The 17,297-nt window shown below is 41.6% G+C and overlaps 1 protein-coding gene across 5 annotated transcripts in view; it reads right to left on the bottom strand.

Annotated features, from left to right (window-relative positions):
* Positions 1-1,806: 1,806 nt before the first annotated feature.
* The window catches only part of RABEP1 (rabaptin, RAB GTPase binding effector protein 1), a 45,218-nt gene continuing 29,727 nt past the window's right edge, over positions 1,807-17,297 (bottom strand). For 2 of the 5 annotated variants that reach the window (XM_062012313.1, XM_062012317.1), the window contains exons 7-18: positions 16,925-17,103; positions 16,089-16,214; positions 13,294-13,761; positions 11,178-11,282; positions 10,342-10,458; positions 9,111-9,209; positions 7,567-7,707; positions 6,666-6,855; positions 6,429-6,484; positions 5,458-5,556; positions 4,570-4,686; positions 1,807-2,463 (exon numbers count right to left, since the gene is read on the bottom strand). In XM_062012313.1, the coding sequence (XP_061868297.1) occupies positions 2,362-2,463; positions 4,570-4,686; positions 5,458-5,556; positions 6,429-6,484; positions 6,666-6,855; positions 7,567-7,707; positions 9,111-9,209; positions 10,342-10,458; positions 11,178-11,282; positions 13,294-13,761; positions 16,089-16,214; positions 16,925-17,103 (1,799 nt within the window). In that variant the 3' untranslated portion in view covers positions 1,807-2,361. The remainder of the gene's footprint in view (positions 2,464-4,569; positions 4,687-5,457; positions 5,557-6,428; positions 6,485-6,665; positions 6,856-7,566; positions 7,708-9,110; positions 9,210-10,341; positions 10,459-11,177; positions 11,283-13,293; positions 13,762-16,088; positions 16,215-16,924; positions 17,104-17,297) is intronic. The other 3 variants (XM_062012314.1, XM_062012315.1, XM_062012316.1) reach the window with 3 other exon arrangements.

Genomic DNA, 17,297 nt, shown 5'->3' with positions numbered 1-17,297 from the left:
GGCCTGTGTGCTCAGAGCAGAGAGGGGGGCAGAGGGTGCCAGCTGGGGATGGGAACAGCCCTTCCAGCCCTTTCCTCACTCTCCTGTGCCAGGACAGTCCAGAAACACACCCAACAAGTCTTTCCCTGGGTTAACTCTTGGGGTGTGGATCTGCAGCGTCCATGTGGCTGGAGCTTTGCCATACACTGTGTGTCCCGTGTCCATACACCGTGCTGCAGCAGGTCAGGACCAGTGACCAGGTGGGTTTTGGGAAGGAAGGGGATACAGGGAAAAGCTTTTTGCATTTTTTTTTCCTTCTCCAAAGTTTACTCCACAGAACAGGACTTTGACCATTTGGAAACTGAATGCAGAACAGCTGGGTTTGGGTTTCTGCATCAGAAGGCAGCTGCTGTCACCTTCCAGGTCAGCAAGGAGGGAGAAAGGTGAACAACCCTCCCAAATCTGGTACCAGTGAATTAATAACAAACTTCAGCCACACTTCAGTTTCACTTTGAAGTGAAATTGTGTCATTGGAAGAAGATGCCAGCTCTGCCATGTCTTAGTCTAGTCATTACTAAGGCAGGAAAAATGGCTTCTGGGCTATGAAAGGAATGAACTGCTTTAACTCTTGCAATGAGTGACAAGGAACTGAGCTGGCACACTGCTTTTTGGCTGGTTTTAAGGCATTCATCTTCAAAACCACTGGTTCTAACTTTCAGGATATACACTGCTCAAAATAGGATTTAACCACTCAAAACAGAGTCACGTGTGTTACAGTTTGGTGCAGTTTCTGTCACTGCTGGTTTTCTCCATCACCTCCAGATCTGTGCCCAAGTACATAAAGGAATCAAAACAATAAGCAATGGGAGAAAGTCTAAGTTATACATTTTGGAGGGTAGTACCTGCTCCTTCAGCCTCTTTTAAGTTGAGTTGTGAGCAGGGGCCAGTTCAAGAACTCAGTTTGCACCACCTGCAGCTGTCCATGAAACCACTGCTGCCCCAACTGTGCACACACCAACAGAGGGAGAAAGGGGAGGAGGGGTGGCCATGGCACCACAATGCCTCTACAGGATAAGAAACCCACACCTAACACCTGATGGATGATGAGAACCTCCTGCCTCTGCTGTCACGTTACACTGTGACATTTAAATGGCTACAGAAACATGGGAGTGTGAAGGAGTGAACTCTGAGCAGTCCCACACTAAGAGGTGCACTGGGCCTTTCCAGCTGGAAGCAGCAGAATAACTGCTGCTCCTCTCCCTCTGTGCTCTGCAGCCCAGTGCAGTCACTCCTCTGGGTGCCAGCAGCTGACTCTGATGAGGTGGGTTGAGCTGATGGGTTCTCTCAGCACCTCAGCCCACACCACACCAGTGACAGCCACCAACCTCACACCCCGTGTCACCCAGCCCAGCACAAACCCCACAGCACTGCTCACAAAAAGGGTTTTACTGCCTTCTCTTTTGGTTTTCTCTTCTTTTTCTTTCCCACACAGAGCAGGGAGCACAGGTACTGCTCAGCTCCAGAGCTGAGAAACAACCATACTCTCCATGCCATTTGCCCAAAGAGATGAGAGAGCAGAGCAGTTCTTGTGCTTTTCCTTAAGTATCAGCATTCAACAGAAAAATTGCAAGGAGCTCAGTTCTCAGGACATTTCTCATTTGGGAGGAGCACTTCTCTGTTCAGGAGATACACAGCTCACTCATGTCCACCACATTTCAGCAGCATTCAGAGTCTTTAACACAAAATCAATGGTTAAAAAAGCAAACCAAAACAAAAAGGAGGGGAAAAAAAAGGTACTGAGTTATGAAATAAGATCAATATCCAGTGTCCTGCTAATAAAGTCATATTTTAATATAAAATATTCATACAGCATACTCTACACCTCATTCTCTCTGCTAGCTGAATACTGTTACTGACTAGTCAAACAGAAAAACTTCAACCACTTTGCTCTTCAATGTTTTGGAGGGCCAATATGGTTTCCAGCAGCTACTTTGATCACAGTAGTGGGGGAGGGGAGGGAAGGAAAAAACAAAGAGGGAAAGACAAGAGGTAAATGTTCCAAAACTGTATTAGGTTACCAAGTTGGCTGAAAGAGGGGAAGTTTTTCAGAATGTAAAGACTGATCCCACTCAGTGGAACACGAAACACCACACTCATTAGTGTTTCCATTAGAAAGTTCTCCTTTCCTACACTGCAGGTCACCCTTGTGCTCTCTTCCTGCCCAGTACGAAACCTTTTTTTCCCCCCTCTAGAAACAAAACTCAGCCATTGCTCCCCTCTGGTGTCTTCTGCTCTTTCAGTTAGAGTTAAATAATAATTAATGTTGCTATAAAGATGAGTTAAAAACCCCAACTGCAGCCTTGGAGCCTGCTCAGCAGGGTGTCATGTCTCAGGAAGCTGATTAATGTCCGTCAGTTTTGTGTCGTTGAGGATTGCACGGATCCTCTCCAGGGAATCCGCCTGCCGGATCCGCTCCAGCTGCACCTACAGGAAACCAAGAGACACCACTGAGGCTGGAAACGTGCTGACAAGAGGCCAGAGAGGCAGAGCCAGACCTTAGCCAACTGCCAAGTGGGCAATGTGAGTAACCCCTGGCACCTGGGCAGGCAGAAGGGAGAGCAAATCATCAGCGTGCTGGAAAAGGTAAGGCCTGAAGGAGCACAAGCTGAACTCAGAGCCAAGGATGGGAGGGAGACAGACATCAGCAGTTGTGTTTTTACAGTAAAGCCTCTTTCTCAAGCCAGCACCACTCTATGTTTTGCCTTAATAACCAGTCACTGACACCACAGTGGCCAGGCAAACTGCAGGAGGTGTGCAAAGCAACATACCCTTTCTCAGGAAGAACGTAAAGGAGGTGCAGCCCTGCCTGACACAGGCCTCTGAGGCTCTCAGGGCAGAAGCTGAAATGCCACTGGAGAAAACACCCCACTGCCAAGCTCATTCTTGTCACTTGCTTTCCTGACAATCTCTCTTGGCTGTGATGGAAAAGTGCCCAAATGCTTATATGCTGAAAGAGGTTTGAAATGAATCCAGAGATCATTGGGTTTTAAATTGTCAAACATTGGGACTTTCCTCTTCTTTGGATGAGGATCTGAGCTTTCAGCTGTAAATTCCCAGCTAGTGGTTAATTGATTTGTAGTCCTTCCTCTCCATTGCTGATTCCCAGTTTGGCCAGTGGGCACCTCACACAAGTGATACTCACCCAGGCTCTCCACTGACAAGGTCAGGGAAGGATATAACCCTGTCTGGCTATCAAGAAAGCAAACCCTCCTCATTCAATGCCACTGTCTCATGTTACATATCAGATCTTGTGCTGTGTACAGTGGAGATGGCACAAACCATTGTTTAAACCTAAAGCACTATCTGCTGAGAAACTGATGGGTAACAACTGCTTGGAGGAAGAGAAACCACAACATACAGAGCTCCACCACTCCCACCAAGCTCGTGACTGAAGGCCTGCTAAACTGCTTTCAAGTTTGAAGAGTTCACCACACATTTTCTAAGTGGCTGTTCATGGTTTTGCTCTAAGAATTGCATAAGCCAGTACTTAAAAAGATTAAATCAATAAATGATGCTGAGCAGTAAGGAGCATCTTCACTAGCCAGGAGAATTCAGTAGTCTCCTTTGGCCTACTTACTCCTCGAGAAACAGCCAGAACAAAAGAAGACAGCTCCCAAATGTCCATCTCTGGATGTTCCTGTTTTAGTTTTTGAAACAAACCTGAACAATTGACTAAAAAAACCCAGTGTTTTCAATTCTGACTCATTTCACTGAGTGGACTGGCCATAATATCCAAGGAGACAGTGCTGAAATACAGAACCTCCTCTGTGAGCAAGGTGTTCTAGTCAGCTGCAATGTGAGGAAGGGGTGCAAGTTCTAAACCCACAGACAGTAAAAGTGAGACCAATCTAGTCTGGCTTCCTGAGGACATAAATGCTTGTCAGCAAAGAGAAAACTGAAGGTCCCTTGGTGCTCTCTACAGTAAAGAGATCAGCCTGATAAACTGGAAGCAGCAGCAATGAACAACCACTGCCAAAACTCCTTCCCTCAGTCATCTCTTGGTATCTCATCACCAGCTACATGTTCCACTTTTTGGAGGAAATATAAGGATAGCAACAGTGACAATAGCAAGGATAAGACTTTTATGTAGTATAAATAGAAAGCAGTAAATATAATGTGAAAGATCATTTCATATCATTGTATCAGACAGTACAAGCTCCTTTACTTCATCCTCAAACGTTTGCACCCTAAAGACTTGCTATGAAAAGTAACATACTGGAAAAAACATCAGGAGATGGACAATGAAATCTGAGGGCCTGAAGCCCTCCATGTCTGTTCCTTTTAGTACAATTATTGTGCATTTTTGCTGCTGAGAATCAGCTGGAATCAAGTAATCAGAACAAAATCTGCAACAGGCTTTAACACTACCATTATAATGGGAACACTCCATCAGTTTATGATACCAACGACTTCTAAACAGTTCCTTTAAAATATCAGCACAAGAAAATCTGCAACTGCTACTTCTTATTCTACACAGCTCTGAAGAAAAAACAAAAGTAGCACCTTACAGACTGATTGCATTTTCCTTACCTGAAGTGTCTGAGAAAGCTTTACAAAATCTCTCTGCACTTGCTCACTGACGTCTAATTCCGTCTGCAACCGCTGAGCTTTATTCTTCTCTTCAAACACCAGCTGCTCAAGGTTTGCCTGAAGAGAGAAAGATTCTTTGTGCTATGCTTAAATGGAAGAAAAGAGGAGAAGCTTGTATAACCTGATTAAAGCTTGATACTAGAGCAAAGAAGTATGGTTATTCTCAGAGTCCAATCACTCTTCTACACCTCTCTTTTCCTAACTGTAAAATCAGAGGCTAATACCCATCAGATGAACATCCTTGTTAGACTGGTTAAAGCATACAACTCCCATGTCTTTTATCATCACTATGACCAAGGATCTCAAAAAAGCAGCTTTCTGAGTTCTAATGAAACATGCCCACAGATGAAGGGCAGGGATCTGCTGGTGAAATGTAACTGCCTTGCTGCCTCGAGTTTTACTCTAGAAAGTCTTTTGGAGAGGGGGAAAAATAAAAGGAATAAAAAACTCAAAACCTGAGAGAGAGAGAGAGATCACAACTAAAGTAAGGCTCCTTCCTACAGCAACAACAAAACAACACTAACCCAAAAGTACCAAAGCATTCCAACTGAGGTTTGGTTAGTCAAGAAGCTTGCTCTTTGCAGAAACATTACTGGAGCCTAACTTTGGAGGATAAGCCACAGAAACACTCAAGACAGCAGCTTTATACATCCAAGTGCAAAGTGATTGGGATGAGGATTTCAACTGCATCCAGAAGACACTATTTCCCTGCCAGAATCTTACTGACATTCCAAAGCTTCCTTTTCCATTCTTACATAGTGCCACATTCTCTGACCACAGTGATCAGAAGAGATGCACACCCCCTTCATACCCAGACATCATAGCTACCTTTGCTGCAGTCTCCTTCTTCAGCTGTTCCTCTAGAGTGTTTTTTGTTTCCTGCAGACTCTCCAGCTGCTGCAGGTTTTCCTGTGAAGAACTTTCCAACTATATTACAACAACAACAAAAAATAGGTATTAACTAAATCTTCTAACACTTCTATTTCTCACAGTCCCTCCATAGAGCCTAAGTGTTTTTCCCCAGGATTCAGTAATACACTGAAATAATCCCTCCTAGTAACATTTCTGTCTCTCCATTTCTTTCTTTTTGGAGCTGGAGAGAAATAGCCAAACCTGCCATTTAAGTTATTATTAGGTAACATAATATTAGTTAAGAATTCGTTACCCAATATTTAGGTTACAGATTAACAAACAGACAAAACACACCTTTTAAAGAACAGAACTATGACTGTGTCCCAGTCCTACACTGCCATCAATACAGCTGTTCTGTCCTTCAAAGCTGCAGGCAAAACATTATGTGTTTCTTTTGAAATAGACACAGAAGCTCACAGGTGCACTTACAACCAGATGTATCTACACTCTTAGTTGTTACCAAGAGTTGCAATAGACTGAGAGTGCCCAAGAGAATGTCAGTACCCTCAGTAAGAAAACCTGTGCAAATACACAGACTGGCATTCCTTCTTGCAGAGTGGAGAGGTTATCTACAGAAACAAGCCAGCCTTCCAGAACCCCACAAGCGTGGTGAGATGAAGGAAAAATAGTGTTACACCTTGCAGAACTCTCTCCTTCGTTCTCCTCTCTTTCCCTCCCAACACTGGGCAAACTAAACATGGTAAAAAGTAGTACAGCTCAAGTGTTACTGACACATCAAAGACAGGTGAGAAAAACAAAGTTCATTTTCTCCTGCATGCAACACTGTGTCACTGACAGAACTAGTGGGGAAAAATGAATCTTGTTCTCTTTGTTTAAAAAACCCCACAACAAACCACCCCCAAATGCCCCTGTGAAAGGCTCCTCACCTGTTCCTTCTCCGCTTTTACTCTTTCCAGTTCAGCTTTTACATTGGAAAATGAAGCTGGAAAACAATAACATTAAAGCTTAAAGGCAAAAACCATAGGAAGCTGGACATACCCTGTGTTTACTTCTGTTAATATTTAGAGAAACTAAACACATGATACCTCAAAGGTAAACAATGAACTCTTCACTTATCCTCCTTTCTGATATTCCTGTTTTGAGCCTCTTTTACCCCTGCTCACCTATTTCCTCTTTGCAATTCTCTATTTCCAGCTGTAGAGTTTCCTCTATATTTTCTTTCAAATACTGTTCAGCTTGAATCTGTTCTTTTAAGAAGAGAATCTCAGCCTTGAGCTTCTCCTCGAGGTGATCTGCTGCCGTCCGCACGCTAATGATGTCTTCACGATACTTCAGGATCAGCTCACGGAGCTCCTGGATAAATGATTAACAAAGATTTGTACTATGGTTTCCAGGTACATCCAGTACTGCATCTACCAGCATACAGGCCAAAGCTATGCTACCTACCCTGAGGTCTGATCCTACCATCCCAGCTCTTGGACTCAGCAAGCTATTACAACTGCAAACAGTTTGCTTAGCTATAGTAAATGAAGAACAAGCAAAGATCCACGTCTCCACAAGCTTATGGCTCTCTCTCCCTGTCCTTCACCCTCCACAATCTTTGAACTGATGTGCTTGAACACTAGGGAGTGCCCATGAAAAGGATGACAAGGCTTATCACTGTTGAGGGCTCAGGATTAAGGTCTGGACAGGAGTTAAAGTGACTGATTTAGCTGCCTTGATTGAATCAGTATCTACGTTGGAGCCATGGTGACTGAACATGTGTGTGCTCAGTTGCAAAATGGGGTTTAAGCTAGCTAAACTGGGATAAGCCCACACTCTACTGAGCACAGAGCAGTTGACAGGCTGTAGCTAACTCATTTTATTATCCTCTATCCAGACCCTGAAGCATGCTCATGGCACAGTGGGATCCCACTGCTGACTTTGTACACTGCAGAACTTACAGAGGTAGAATCCAGACTAGCATTCATTGTGCTCTTTGAGTCAGCTTTTTGATAAGGAAGATTCTTCCAGCAAGATCTAGCCACATGCATTATTTGGGGTAATGATTTTTAAATGTTTTACCTCTGGTGCTTCTGGTAGAATGAAATCTTCGGCTTGTTGTAAAGACACGTGCAAGCTATGTTTCCCTTGAAGGCTTTCATTATCTTTTTGCAGTCTCACCAACTCTTCTGAAACCTGCTCCCTTGACTGGGTCAGGACAGCCTCCAATGCAAAGAAAAAGTGCTCACTTAGGGTCATGTTCAGATCTCTTTATGCCCCATTTACTACTGTTACTTTCAAAAAGTCTGGTGAATAGATAAGTCTTTGTAAAGAAGGGAAACAAAATCATTGTGTGAACATGATCAGTCTCCTCCTGCCTGGACTATGCACCAGAAATAGATCAATCTCAACTGTAGAGGCAGATGGGGGGAAGCAAGTGATAAATACAGCATTGGTAAGCCTCCCAGTTTTCTTCCACATTTATCCATCAGCTAGCTGTGCTCATGGGGCTGTGGAGGGGGGAGAAATCACATGTGGTTTTGGGAGCTGGCAGTGACATTTACTGAAACCACCCAACAACTCAGCTGCAACCTCAGGTGATTTAAAAGCCTTCACACCACTCATCCTGAAACTCCCAACAGTACATGCCTGCCTGCCACTGCCTTGTGAGGAAAACATCCAAACAACTGATCCCTTGTGAAGAAAAGGGATTAAGAAAACACGAGTTTACTTGCAATAGAAAAGAAAATCCAGTGAACTTTTCTGAGGGCAATGATTGCTTTGGCACAGGGCAACAGGGACCTAGCTGTGATAGAAGCTGCCCTTTGTAGGCAGCATGAAAAGCACCTTCAGATCAATATGTTTTTGGAGGAGCCCATCTCCATTAGGCATGTTCTCATCAGAACAGCAAACAGAACACTTCTGCAAACAATATTCTGATGTCCTACAGACAAAACCCAGACCCTAGAAATGCAATACTGGGATTGCTGAGAATGCTGTGCAAGGGAGGGAGAAAAAGAAGCTTGATCCTAATACAGAAGCAAATGAAATGCTCTATGGAAGTTAGGACCTTGTTCTACCCTAGGAAACGAGTTTCTACTCCTATTTTCTAGCTTAATTTCTACAAGATGCTCCAAGTAGTTTAAAAAACCCTAAGTTTCCATACATCTTGGGTTTTAGGGTTGATATTTTAAGTCTAACCTGCAAAAATCATTGAGCTTTCATCTCTAAAACTCAAGAAAATACTCACTAGTGATGGCACTGGGGATGAATTCAAACAAAACTGTCATGAGAAAATTTATTCTGCCTTCAGATCTGAGGTGAAATGAGATACTAAATGTGCATGGAATGTAAATAATGAATAAGGGGCAAAAGAAGTTGAGTAGTGATCTCCACCTTCACCAATATGCATACACACAGAGGGCATGACTGGCTGACCCTACACACAGCTCTAGCACTCGCTCTCAGAGCTCATTTGATGACTGTCTCCACATATTAAGATGTACAGCTGTCTCTAGCCAAGCTTGTCTGGGAAGCTGGACAGAGTCTTGTGAAAACACCTTGAGCTCCAAAGGTTGATCAAACAGTGCTGTTCAAGGGATCTTTGGGCTGAAGCTGTTACTTACCATTTGCTCCTGGACACTTCTATTGGCTTGTGAGAACGCCTGCTGCAGTTCTCTGAGGAAATTCTCTGACTTTTGACATTTAGCCATAAGCAAAGAGATCTTTAAAGAAAAAAACCACACAAAGATATAAAGCATGAAAGAGATTTTGAAGGAGAAATAACCACTGAAGTTCTCTTGCCTGTTATCATTACTAACTACTTTGAAATGTCAAACTAATCCAGTGAAGTTTATTTTGGTAACTCCTTAGTAAAGCAGTAATGCAGCTCATCAGTAAGAGCAGATGCTGTGCTTCCATTTGAATAATATGTTCTATTTGCCAAACTCTAAACAACAAATAACAGTTCATTCCAATCAAACTTGAATGTAAGCCAGTTCAGAGGTGGGAAACTGCAGATCTACTATTTAAGTTTTCAGCATTCTCTTCAATTGTACCTTTCTCTGAAAGCACAGATCTTCAAAAGCCTTACAATTAAGTTATTCTACACAACACAGGCTTAACAGTAAGATTAAGTATTACTTAATTTAGAGGACTATGGTACAACCAAAAGAACAAATGTATAAACATGTGGCTGTCAGATCTAAGCCAGACTTCGTCTAAGGACTACTGTTTCCTTCACAAGGGAAAAATAATGGGTAAGAAGGAAGAAAGTCTTCCAGCTGGAGTGAAGTAAATGAAATTCAGCATTTACCTAACACTGTTATCTTTAACAGGCTAAAGATGATGAGCTGGGGTTTTTGTTTGGATTTAAGTCTGGTTTTTGTTTTAAAGCTCTGACTACCACACATACTATTTGGCTCCATTGATCCAGGAAAGCTATATACACATCTCAGACTGAGAGATCTCTCTGAAAAAGCACATGGTATGAACAGTATCACTCTTCTACCAACAAGGACAGAGACCAAGAACTCAAGGCTACCTTTGCATGTTTGGATCATTTTATACACAGGTCACTTCAAAACTCAAACATGACTCATCCCAGTTTTCACCTCTGTAATGGATTTCAACATTAGAGATGAAACGTTAGGGCCAAAATTGGATAATGTAATATTTGAGACATGTCAGACTTATCTGGAAACCACAGCAGACTCAGCTGGAGCATAACTGACTACAGAAATTCCCATTTTTGCTGCCTCTACAGCAGGCAGTCCATCCTTATCTGAGTTGTCATTACATACTTCTGAATAACACTTCATGATTCCCACAAGTGTGATCACAAAATGTTTGTAGTACCTGATCAGAGGAGTCTTCAGCACTTTGTTTCATGTAATCCTCCAATTCCTGTTTGTCTTTCACCATCTTTTCCAGCTGGTCATTAGCCTGCCTCAGCATCATCTGCAGCTTTTTCACCTGCATTGTTACACCAAAATAAGTTCATTTTACATTCTTTTGGGGAGCATTGATTTCCTGAACACAAATCTAACTGACCCCACGATGCCCCCAAAACACCCAACAAAATCCCTCAAACCCCTATGCAACTCAGAAGTTCCTTTGCTGTTCTTGTGAAATACCCTGCCTCACACATGACACCTGCAATGGAACATGGCACATCAAACTGCACTCAACTATCACCATGTAATGACTTCAAATACTCATTTCAAGGTAGACTGTGACTTATGCCTTCCACACTCATCTGAAAATGGTTCTTTGGAATATGGCAGGAAAAGATCCTCCAATACTTTACAGTCATCTTATGCTGCTAGGATGAGGTTCTCTAATTTTGCCTTTGCTGTTAACAATTCTTGCAGGCTCAAAGATACCAGAATTTAATGCATGACAAGCAGTTTAGAACATAAATTATGAAAGATACTGACTTCAGCATGAGCACACCACTTTTTATAGAACAGGGCCTGGATAAAGTGGTTCTCCAAGGTGAATCCTTAAGAAACATACCACTAACAAATCAGGCTATGTCAATAAAATGTCAGAAGTTATCCAGATTTTAAGTATGCTGACATTGCTCAATTAAAACCAATGAATAAAACAGCAGATGGATCATTGCTGCATGCTTAGTAGTTTGAATAGCTTAAAAAAACCCCAACTTGCTAAAGCTAGAAGAGAAATCCCACCTGGTCTCTTGTCTCAGCCTCCTGAATCTGGATACCTTGCAACTGCTTCTCATAATTCGAGCACATATCACAGCGTCTACCCAGCTTGTTCCCTGCATTCTGCACCTGGAGAACACAGAATTATCACCTGCCATAAAGGCCATAAAATTCTGCAAGGAATGAAGGAGTGCTACATACTCTCAGGTGTGTTGTGTGATCATAAAATATTACAGATAAAAACCAGTGTCAGAATTATGTAATGGCGAGATTACGATGCTCTAAGAGTAAAGGATCATGTGAATCAACTGCAGGTATATCAGCCTGTCCCGGCATGAGTCCCACTATTAGCACAAAAGCAATAAGCTACAACATGCAAGAGTTTATCAATCAGTGTGTCCTTTTGAAATGTCTTACTTAATTGCCTGTACAGAAACAGACATCTTGGAGAAAAGCTTTGAACAGGCCACAGCACTTTTATCACACAATTATCTTGTATTACAAATCAGATTATAAACACAATCCTATGGTGCTGGGTTGGCTTTTTTGGGTGTGTTTTTGGGTTTGGTTGGTTGGTTGGGCTTTTATTTTTTTAAATAAAACCAAAGCAATTATAAAGCAAGTCAGTTCATCAGGTCAGGCCTTCCTTAAGTCTTTTTCTCACATGGATCTTTTTAAATGGCACATACAAGTTTTGTTCTACAACAGTCATCAAGCCTTATGTACTTTTTAATCCTCTGCTCCAGTATTGTTCACTATCATAGACTAAAACAATCAGCTAAAAGAACAATTGGGAAAGAATAAAGTAGAAGACAGGCAGATTTTAAAAAGCAATCAAATAAGAGAGGGGGAAAATAAAAATTGTTGTGGTGTGCAGCAGGGAAACAAAGAGTAAGCCAGTTGTCATTTTGATATTGTAGTGGGGCCAATGGGATATCAAAGCCCCAGCTGCAAGTCAGGTTTGAGCTGGAATCAGATTTGTACTTGCTGCTCTATCCCACCTACACAGAGTGGCATTCACATACCCTGTCTGTACTCATGCCTCCAGACACTTGTGGGAAGCAGTGCATTTCTTTTGTGAATTCAAGAAAGGGTTTAAATAAAGTGTCTTCAAAACACTCAAGTGTAAAGGATTTAGCTCAGCTCTGAGATGACACCATTGTATTGTATCCAGATATTACAAATTAGTAGCAACACAATAAAAAGCAACTTACAATAGATTTGGAGAGACCTCCTAAGTAATGGCTAGCAGATAAGATGAATTCCAACAAGTGGAGGAAACAAATCAGCTTCATTTCATCTCTCCTTTTCCTGGCCTCTTCTCTTATATTGTATTCTTACATTCCTTTCCCCCCTCCCACCATCTTGTCTTCCATTTTGCCCACTATGGATTGTTATCCCCTCCTCTACCTTTTCTTCCCCCTAAAGTATTGCTCTTTGGCCTCTCTTCTGAAAAAGCAGCCCCAGGAGCTCCACCATGCTCTTTTCAGCAAGAAACCAAATGCAGGCTTTGATCTGGCATCATATAAAGCTGTAGAAAAACTGACAGGCAGAACACCCAGAAGCAACTGTTTCCTTAGTACTGAAACTGGCACAGTGTTAAGTAATCTGCTGCTCGTCACTCTCAGATATTGGTTTCTGATGATGCAAGTCCCCAACAATTTTCTGAAGCTTCCTTTGTGGCAGCTTTCTGTGTTATCCATCTCTTGGCTGCTCATTTTTAAATTGCACTCCATGCACAACCTTCAGTAAAACTCCCTGGCATACACAACAGCACTGTTATCCCAATCATCCCCAGTTGCATTGCAACATCCTTTCCTTAACTTCCCATTTTCTCCTTTTCTTTGAGTTCTCCCATCTTCTTTCTCTCACATATCTGAGATCAACAGCTACCTCTGCCAGAACCTCTCCTAAGGTATTAAAGCTGACAACCACAGTCAGCCCACAGATGTGCTTTACGTACAGAAGTACTCCAAGAGAGAAAAATGAATAGCTACATAGGATCCTCTCTATTTCCTTCTGCACCTGTCTCTGTGTAAAGCAAACTGGGAAGAGCTTTCACTCAGCAGACAGCCCCCAAGGTGCAGGCAGGCTGGCACACAGGGAGCAGTCACAGCAGCCATGTGCAGTGCGTACTCACCTCCTTCTGCAGCAGGTTCCACTCCGTCTCACTAACCAAGCGGTAACCACTCGGAGATACATAAGCACTTTCTACCCCTTGTGTAACACTGGAAAGAAGTGAAGCAGTCTCTTCTTGCTCTGGTGTCATTGCTTTGATTGCTTTTTCTTGATCTTTGGTTAACATGAACCCACTTGGCATTTGCAGAGACCCAAGGGAAGATGTATCAAAGTTCTCAGACACTGAATCTGCTCCAACAAGTGGTCCAAAATCCGACTCATCCAGGTTCCCAGCAGATTTTGCTTTGTTGTTGTACCCTAAAGCTTTGGACTGTAAAGACCCAGATGTCCCCAGACTGTCTGTTGACTGTGCCCTCCGTAGTCCCTCTTTAAACATATCATTATCCGACTTGTTGAAAGATTCACCAGAAGAAAGCAGCATGTCAGCATCCAAGGAGTGGACTGAGCCATGGGTGCTATTTACATGCACCTGCAATTGAGAAACAACAGAAACAATTATACCCTCTATTTTAGAAGCATGGTGAAAGAGGAATGCTGGGCACTGATTACCAGACATGGTAAAGGGAAATTTAAACTGGCTTAGGCAAGAATATCTCATCACTAAGCTTGAAGATGGCAGAAACAAGGATAGAGAACTGAAATGTAGCAGCTAGAATTAAAAACCAAAAGAAACAAGCAAGCAGAAGAGTCTTCTGTTAAGAGAGTGCTTTTGTAAGAATCTGTTCTCCTGCCAGACAAGCAAGAGTCCAGTCACACATTCTGATATTTGAAACAAGGTACTTCTTCCACTAGAGATGTACTTGCTGTATCACTTTTAGAACTATAAATCTATGCAACAGAAGGCAAGTTCTCCTCTCCCACAAGTAAGTCAGAAGTCTTTCATAAAACAAAACACTTGAACATCAAAATAAATGGAGAATGATACACTTAAAATCGAGTCTATACTGACAAGTGAGTATTCCTCTTTCTTGAGTGTCTGACAAAATATTGTAAGAGAAATAAATGTTTTATTTAGAAGATTATTTGTACATAAAATAAAATGAAATTAAAAGGGAAAGGGCTGGGCTTAAACAGAAAGGTATCCTGTGGAATGTCAATACCAAAAGTCACACTAACTCTCCTGTGACATATGTAAGACACATTATCTGTTTATTTGTAGCACTGAAAAGAGAGCACTAATTCTTTATTTTAAAAGCATGTGACTGCTTTCAAAACACCTTCCAATATATTATGCACTTCTGCTTTGCCATTAGACATGTAAATCAAATAACACTGAAAACAAGCCTCTTGAGTAAAACAAATTAGGTCCAGCAGAGACTTGCAGGCAGCTGGTACTTCCATACAGGTGTTTATAAAGTGTAACAGCATATCACGTACTACTCTTTTTATCACTGTTGTAAATGTCTTGTTTTAATCATTTTTAGGTATAATGTTTATATTTACATGTATATATCAGAGTCCAAGTTCATGACAAAAAGTCAAGAAGAATAGAGGCTTATATGAAATTGCCTTTTCAGGAACCAAGCACTTGATGATACAGGTAACAAATCATTTGTCGGTATTGTAAACTGCTCAACAGAGAAGAGCTCAGAAGTCAAGCTATGACAAGCTGTGAGACATGACCAATAACAGAATTCATTAACACTTGGAAAACACATTCTGTACAGTTAGGAAAAGGTCATCAACAGCAACAAAAACAAATCCACACACAAGCCCAAAACCACTCTGCAAATGATGCCCTTTCTCAAAAGGTAAAAATTTCCTTTCTGTAAAATTCCTAGAATTAAATAGATGTGATTACAAGGCTCAAAAGCGGCATAGGAATAAAGGGCAGAATCTGGAAGTATATACTTTTTTTCCCTTCAATAAGGATAAATCTTGCCTCACACTGCAAACTCAAGACTGTTGAGGCTTACATAAGCTTCTGTAGCACAAAACTTGCTTTGTTTTTTTATTAATTTATCCCTATTTTGACTTACATGATCAAAATGGGACCTGTCAGGTGATCAGATAAACAAGAAAAATGCAGTGGGAAAGGAAAAGTCACTGCTCATTTTGATACTATTTCCAAGTTCCAACTTGTATGCCCATTGAACTAGTTTCCTCACAAGTGAAGAGCTTAGGCAACTACAAGCACAATTTCAGCTCACCCCATTGTACGACTATCTACAACATCGAAATGACTTGCTAGATAACGACATCCAGCAGCATCACATTTGCTGGCTCTTACTAATTTAGCTCAGGCAGCTTCTACAAAAACTTGGTGCTGTGCTCCAGCTACTGGCCTGGCTAAGAAAAAAGTTTCTTTTTGGTTGCTGAACAGATGTGGCCAAAAACCTCAACTTGCAGAGCTGGATGTAGCTTCCAACACACAGACACACACATCGTACTATTTTGCACATGCCAAGCAGCTGCCTAACTTCACAATCAGTGACCTCAGACTTGTCTAACCAGTGTAAATTTAGTTCAGAGTTCAACAAGCAGGTTAGCAAAGTGGCCACAACACACTTGCTGATTGTTCACAGATATGATTGGTTTAATTCTGAATGTTTAGGTGTGTTATAAATCCCAAGGGAATTGAACAGCAGTTAACACTGAGAATGCAAAAGGTAAATCAGTTTTTAACAGCACCTCTCAGGACTGTGAAGTATTGACTAGCAATATTTATTAGAATTTATATATTCAAACTCCAAAGATTTTTCACTGCTTAATAACAATTCTAAGCTACAAGATATAATAGGCACTATGTATTTGAGATCAAGGAATGTATGAGCGCTCAAAATTGCTTTGGTTTACCTCTTCATTAGAGAGCTGGGCAAGTGCTTCCTCAGGGGCTAGAGAGCATGAAGCTTTTGTTTCATCATCTGAATCTTTTTGCTTCTGCTCCTTTCTCTTGCTAAGCCTTTGCTGATCATCTTCTTCCTAGAAATCCGTGGTCGACAAAGGACACGTATAAGCAGGATTCAGTTTTGCCCTAGTATTCATGACATTAGCTTTCATGAGAAACTAAAAACACATTGTAAAGGATTATTTTTGTTAAAAACCTAGTATTTGATAACATAAGATTTATTTTGGTTAAAAATCCAGTGTTACTCTCACAAGAGACCTAAATGGACTTAGATGAGAACTTACTATCCTAGGGTGCATGAAGAGCGTGGACAGCAGGTTGAAGGAGGTTGTCCTCCCACTCTACTCTGCCCTGGTGAGGCCTCATCTGGAGTCCTGTGTCCAGTTCTGGGCTCCCCAGCTCAAGAGGGACAGGGAAGTGCTGGAGAGAGGCCAGCAGAGGGCAACCAAGATGGTTCCAAGGGGAATGGAACATCCCTTATGAGGAAAGGCTGTGGGACCTGGGGCTGTTTAGTCTGGAGCAGAGATCTTATCAATGCTTATAAATACCTAAAGGGCAGGTGTCAAGAGGATGAGGCCAGTATACATTAATATTAAAATATTGGTACAAATGCCAGCTGTCATTCAAACCATGAATTTCTATTAAACCTGTCACCCATCACTTTTTAAAATATTAACACACTTTAATAACTTGTCTCCAACATGTATTTCCATACCAGTTATGTCACATTTCATCTGCAACATTTTAAAAACACAAAAGGAAAAAGAGGAAAGCAGCAAGTAACCTGATCTTTTTTTTTCAGTTCCTCCACTTGTCGGAGCTGCTCAGAGGTCAGAACAATTTCCATCCGTTGCATGTCCCTCATCAACAAACGCTGAGACTCCAAGAACTGGTCATTGGCTTTTTGCCATGTGTGTTTCAACTGGTTATGCTGTTGTCGCTCTTGATCTAAGAGATGGCAGACTATTCAAAAACAGAAAGAGTCATTTTGAACCAGAATGTTTTTCACCTCTTCCCCAAATATAAGTATTTTCATGAATAAAAGTAATTACTGTTCTAATTAAGAACAGCCAGGCTTTGTTCCACAACTATTTAGGATGATATAAGACATTTTCTTAATTCTCAAACTTGGCTTGTGATTAGGGATATATCACTGA

This window comes from Colius striatus, chromosome 20 (genome assembly GCF_028858725.1).
Source record: "Colius striatus isolate bColStr4 chromosome 20, bColStr4.1.hap1, whole genome shotgun sequence".
Classification (NCBI taxonomy): domain Eukaryota; kingdom Metazoa; phylum Chordata; class Aves; order Coliiformes; family Coliidae; genus Colius; species Colius striatus.
Note: the sequence above shows the minus strand (reverse complement) of the source record. Positions and strands in the feature narration are given on the sequence as shown.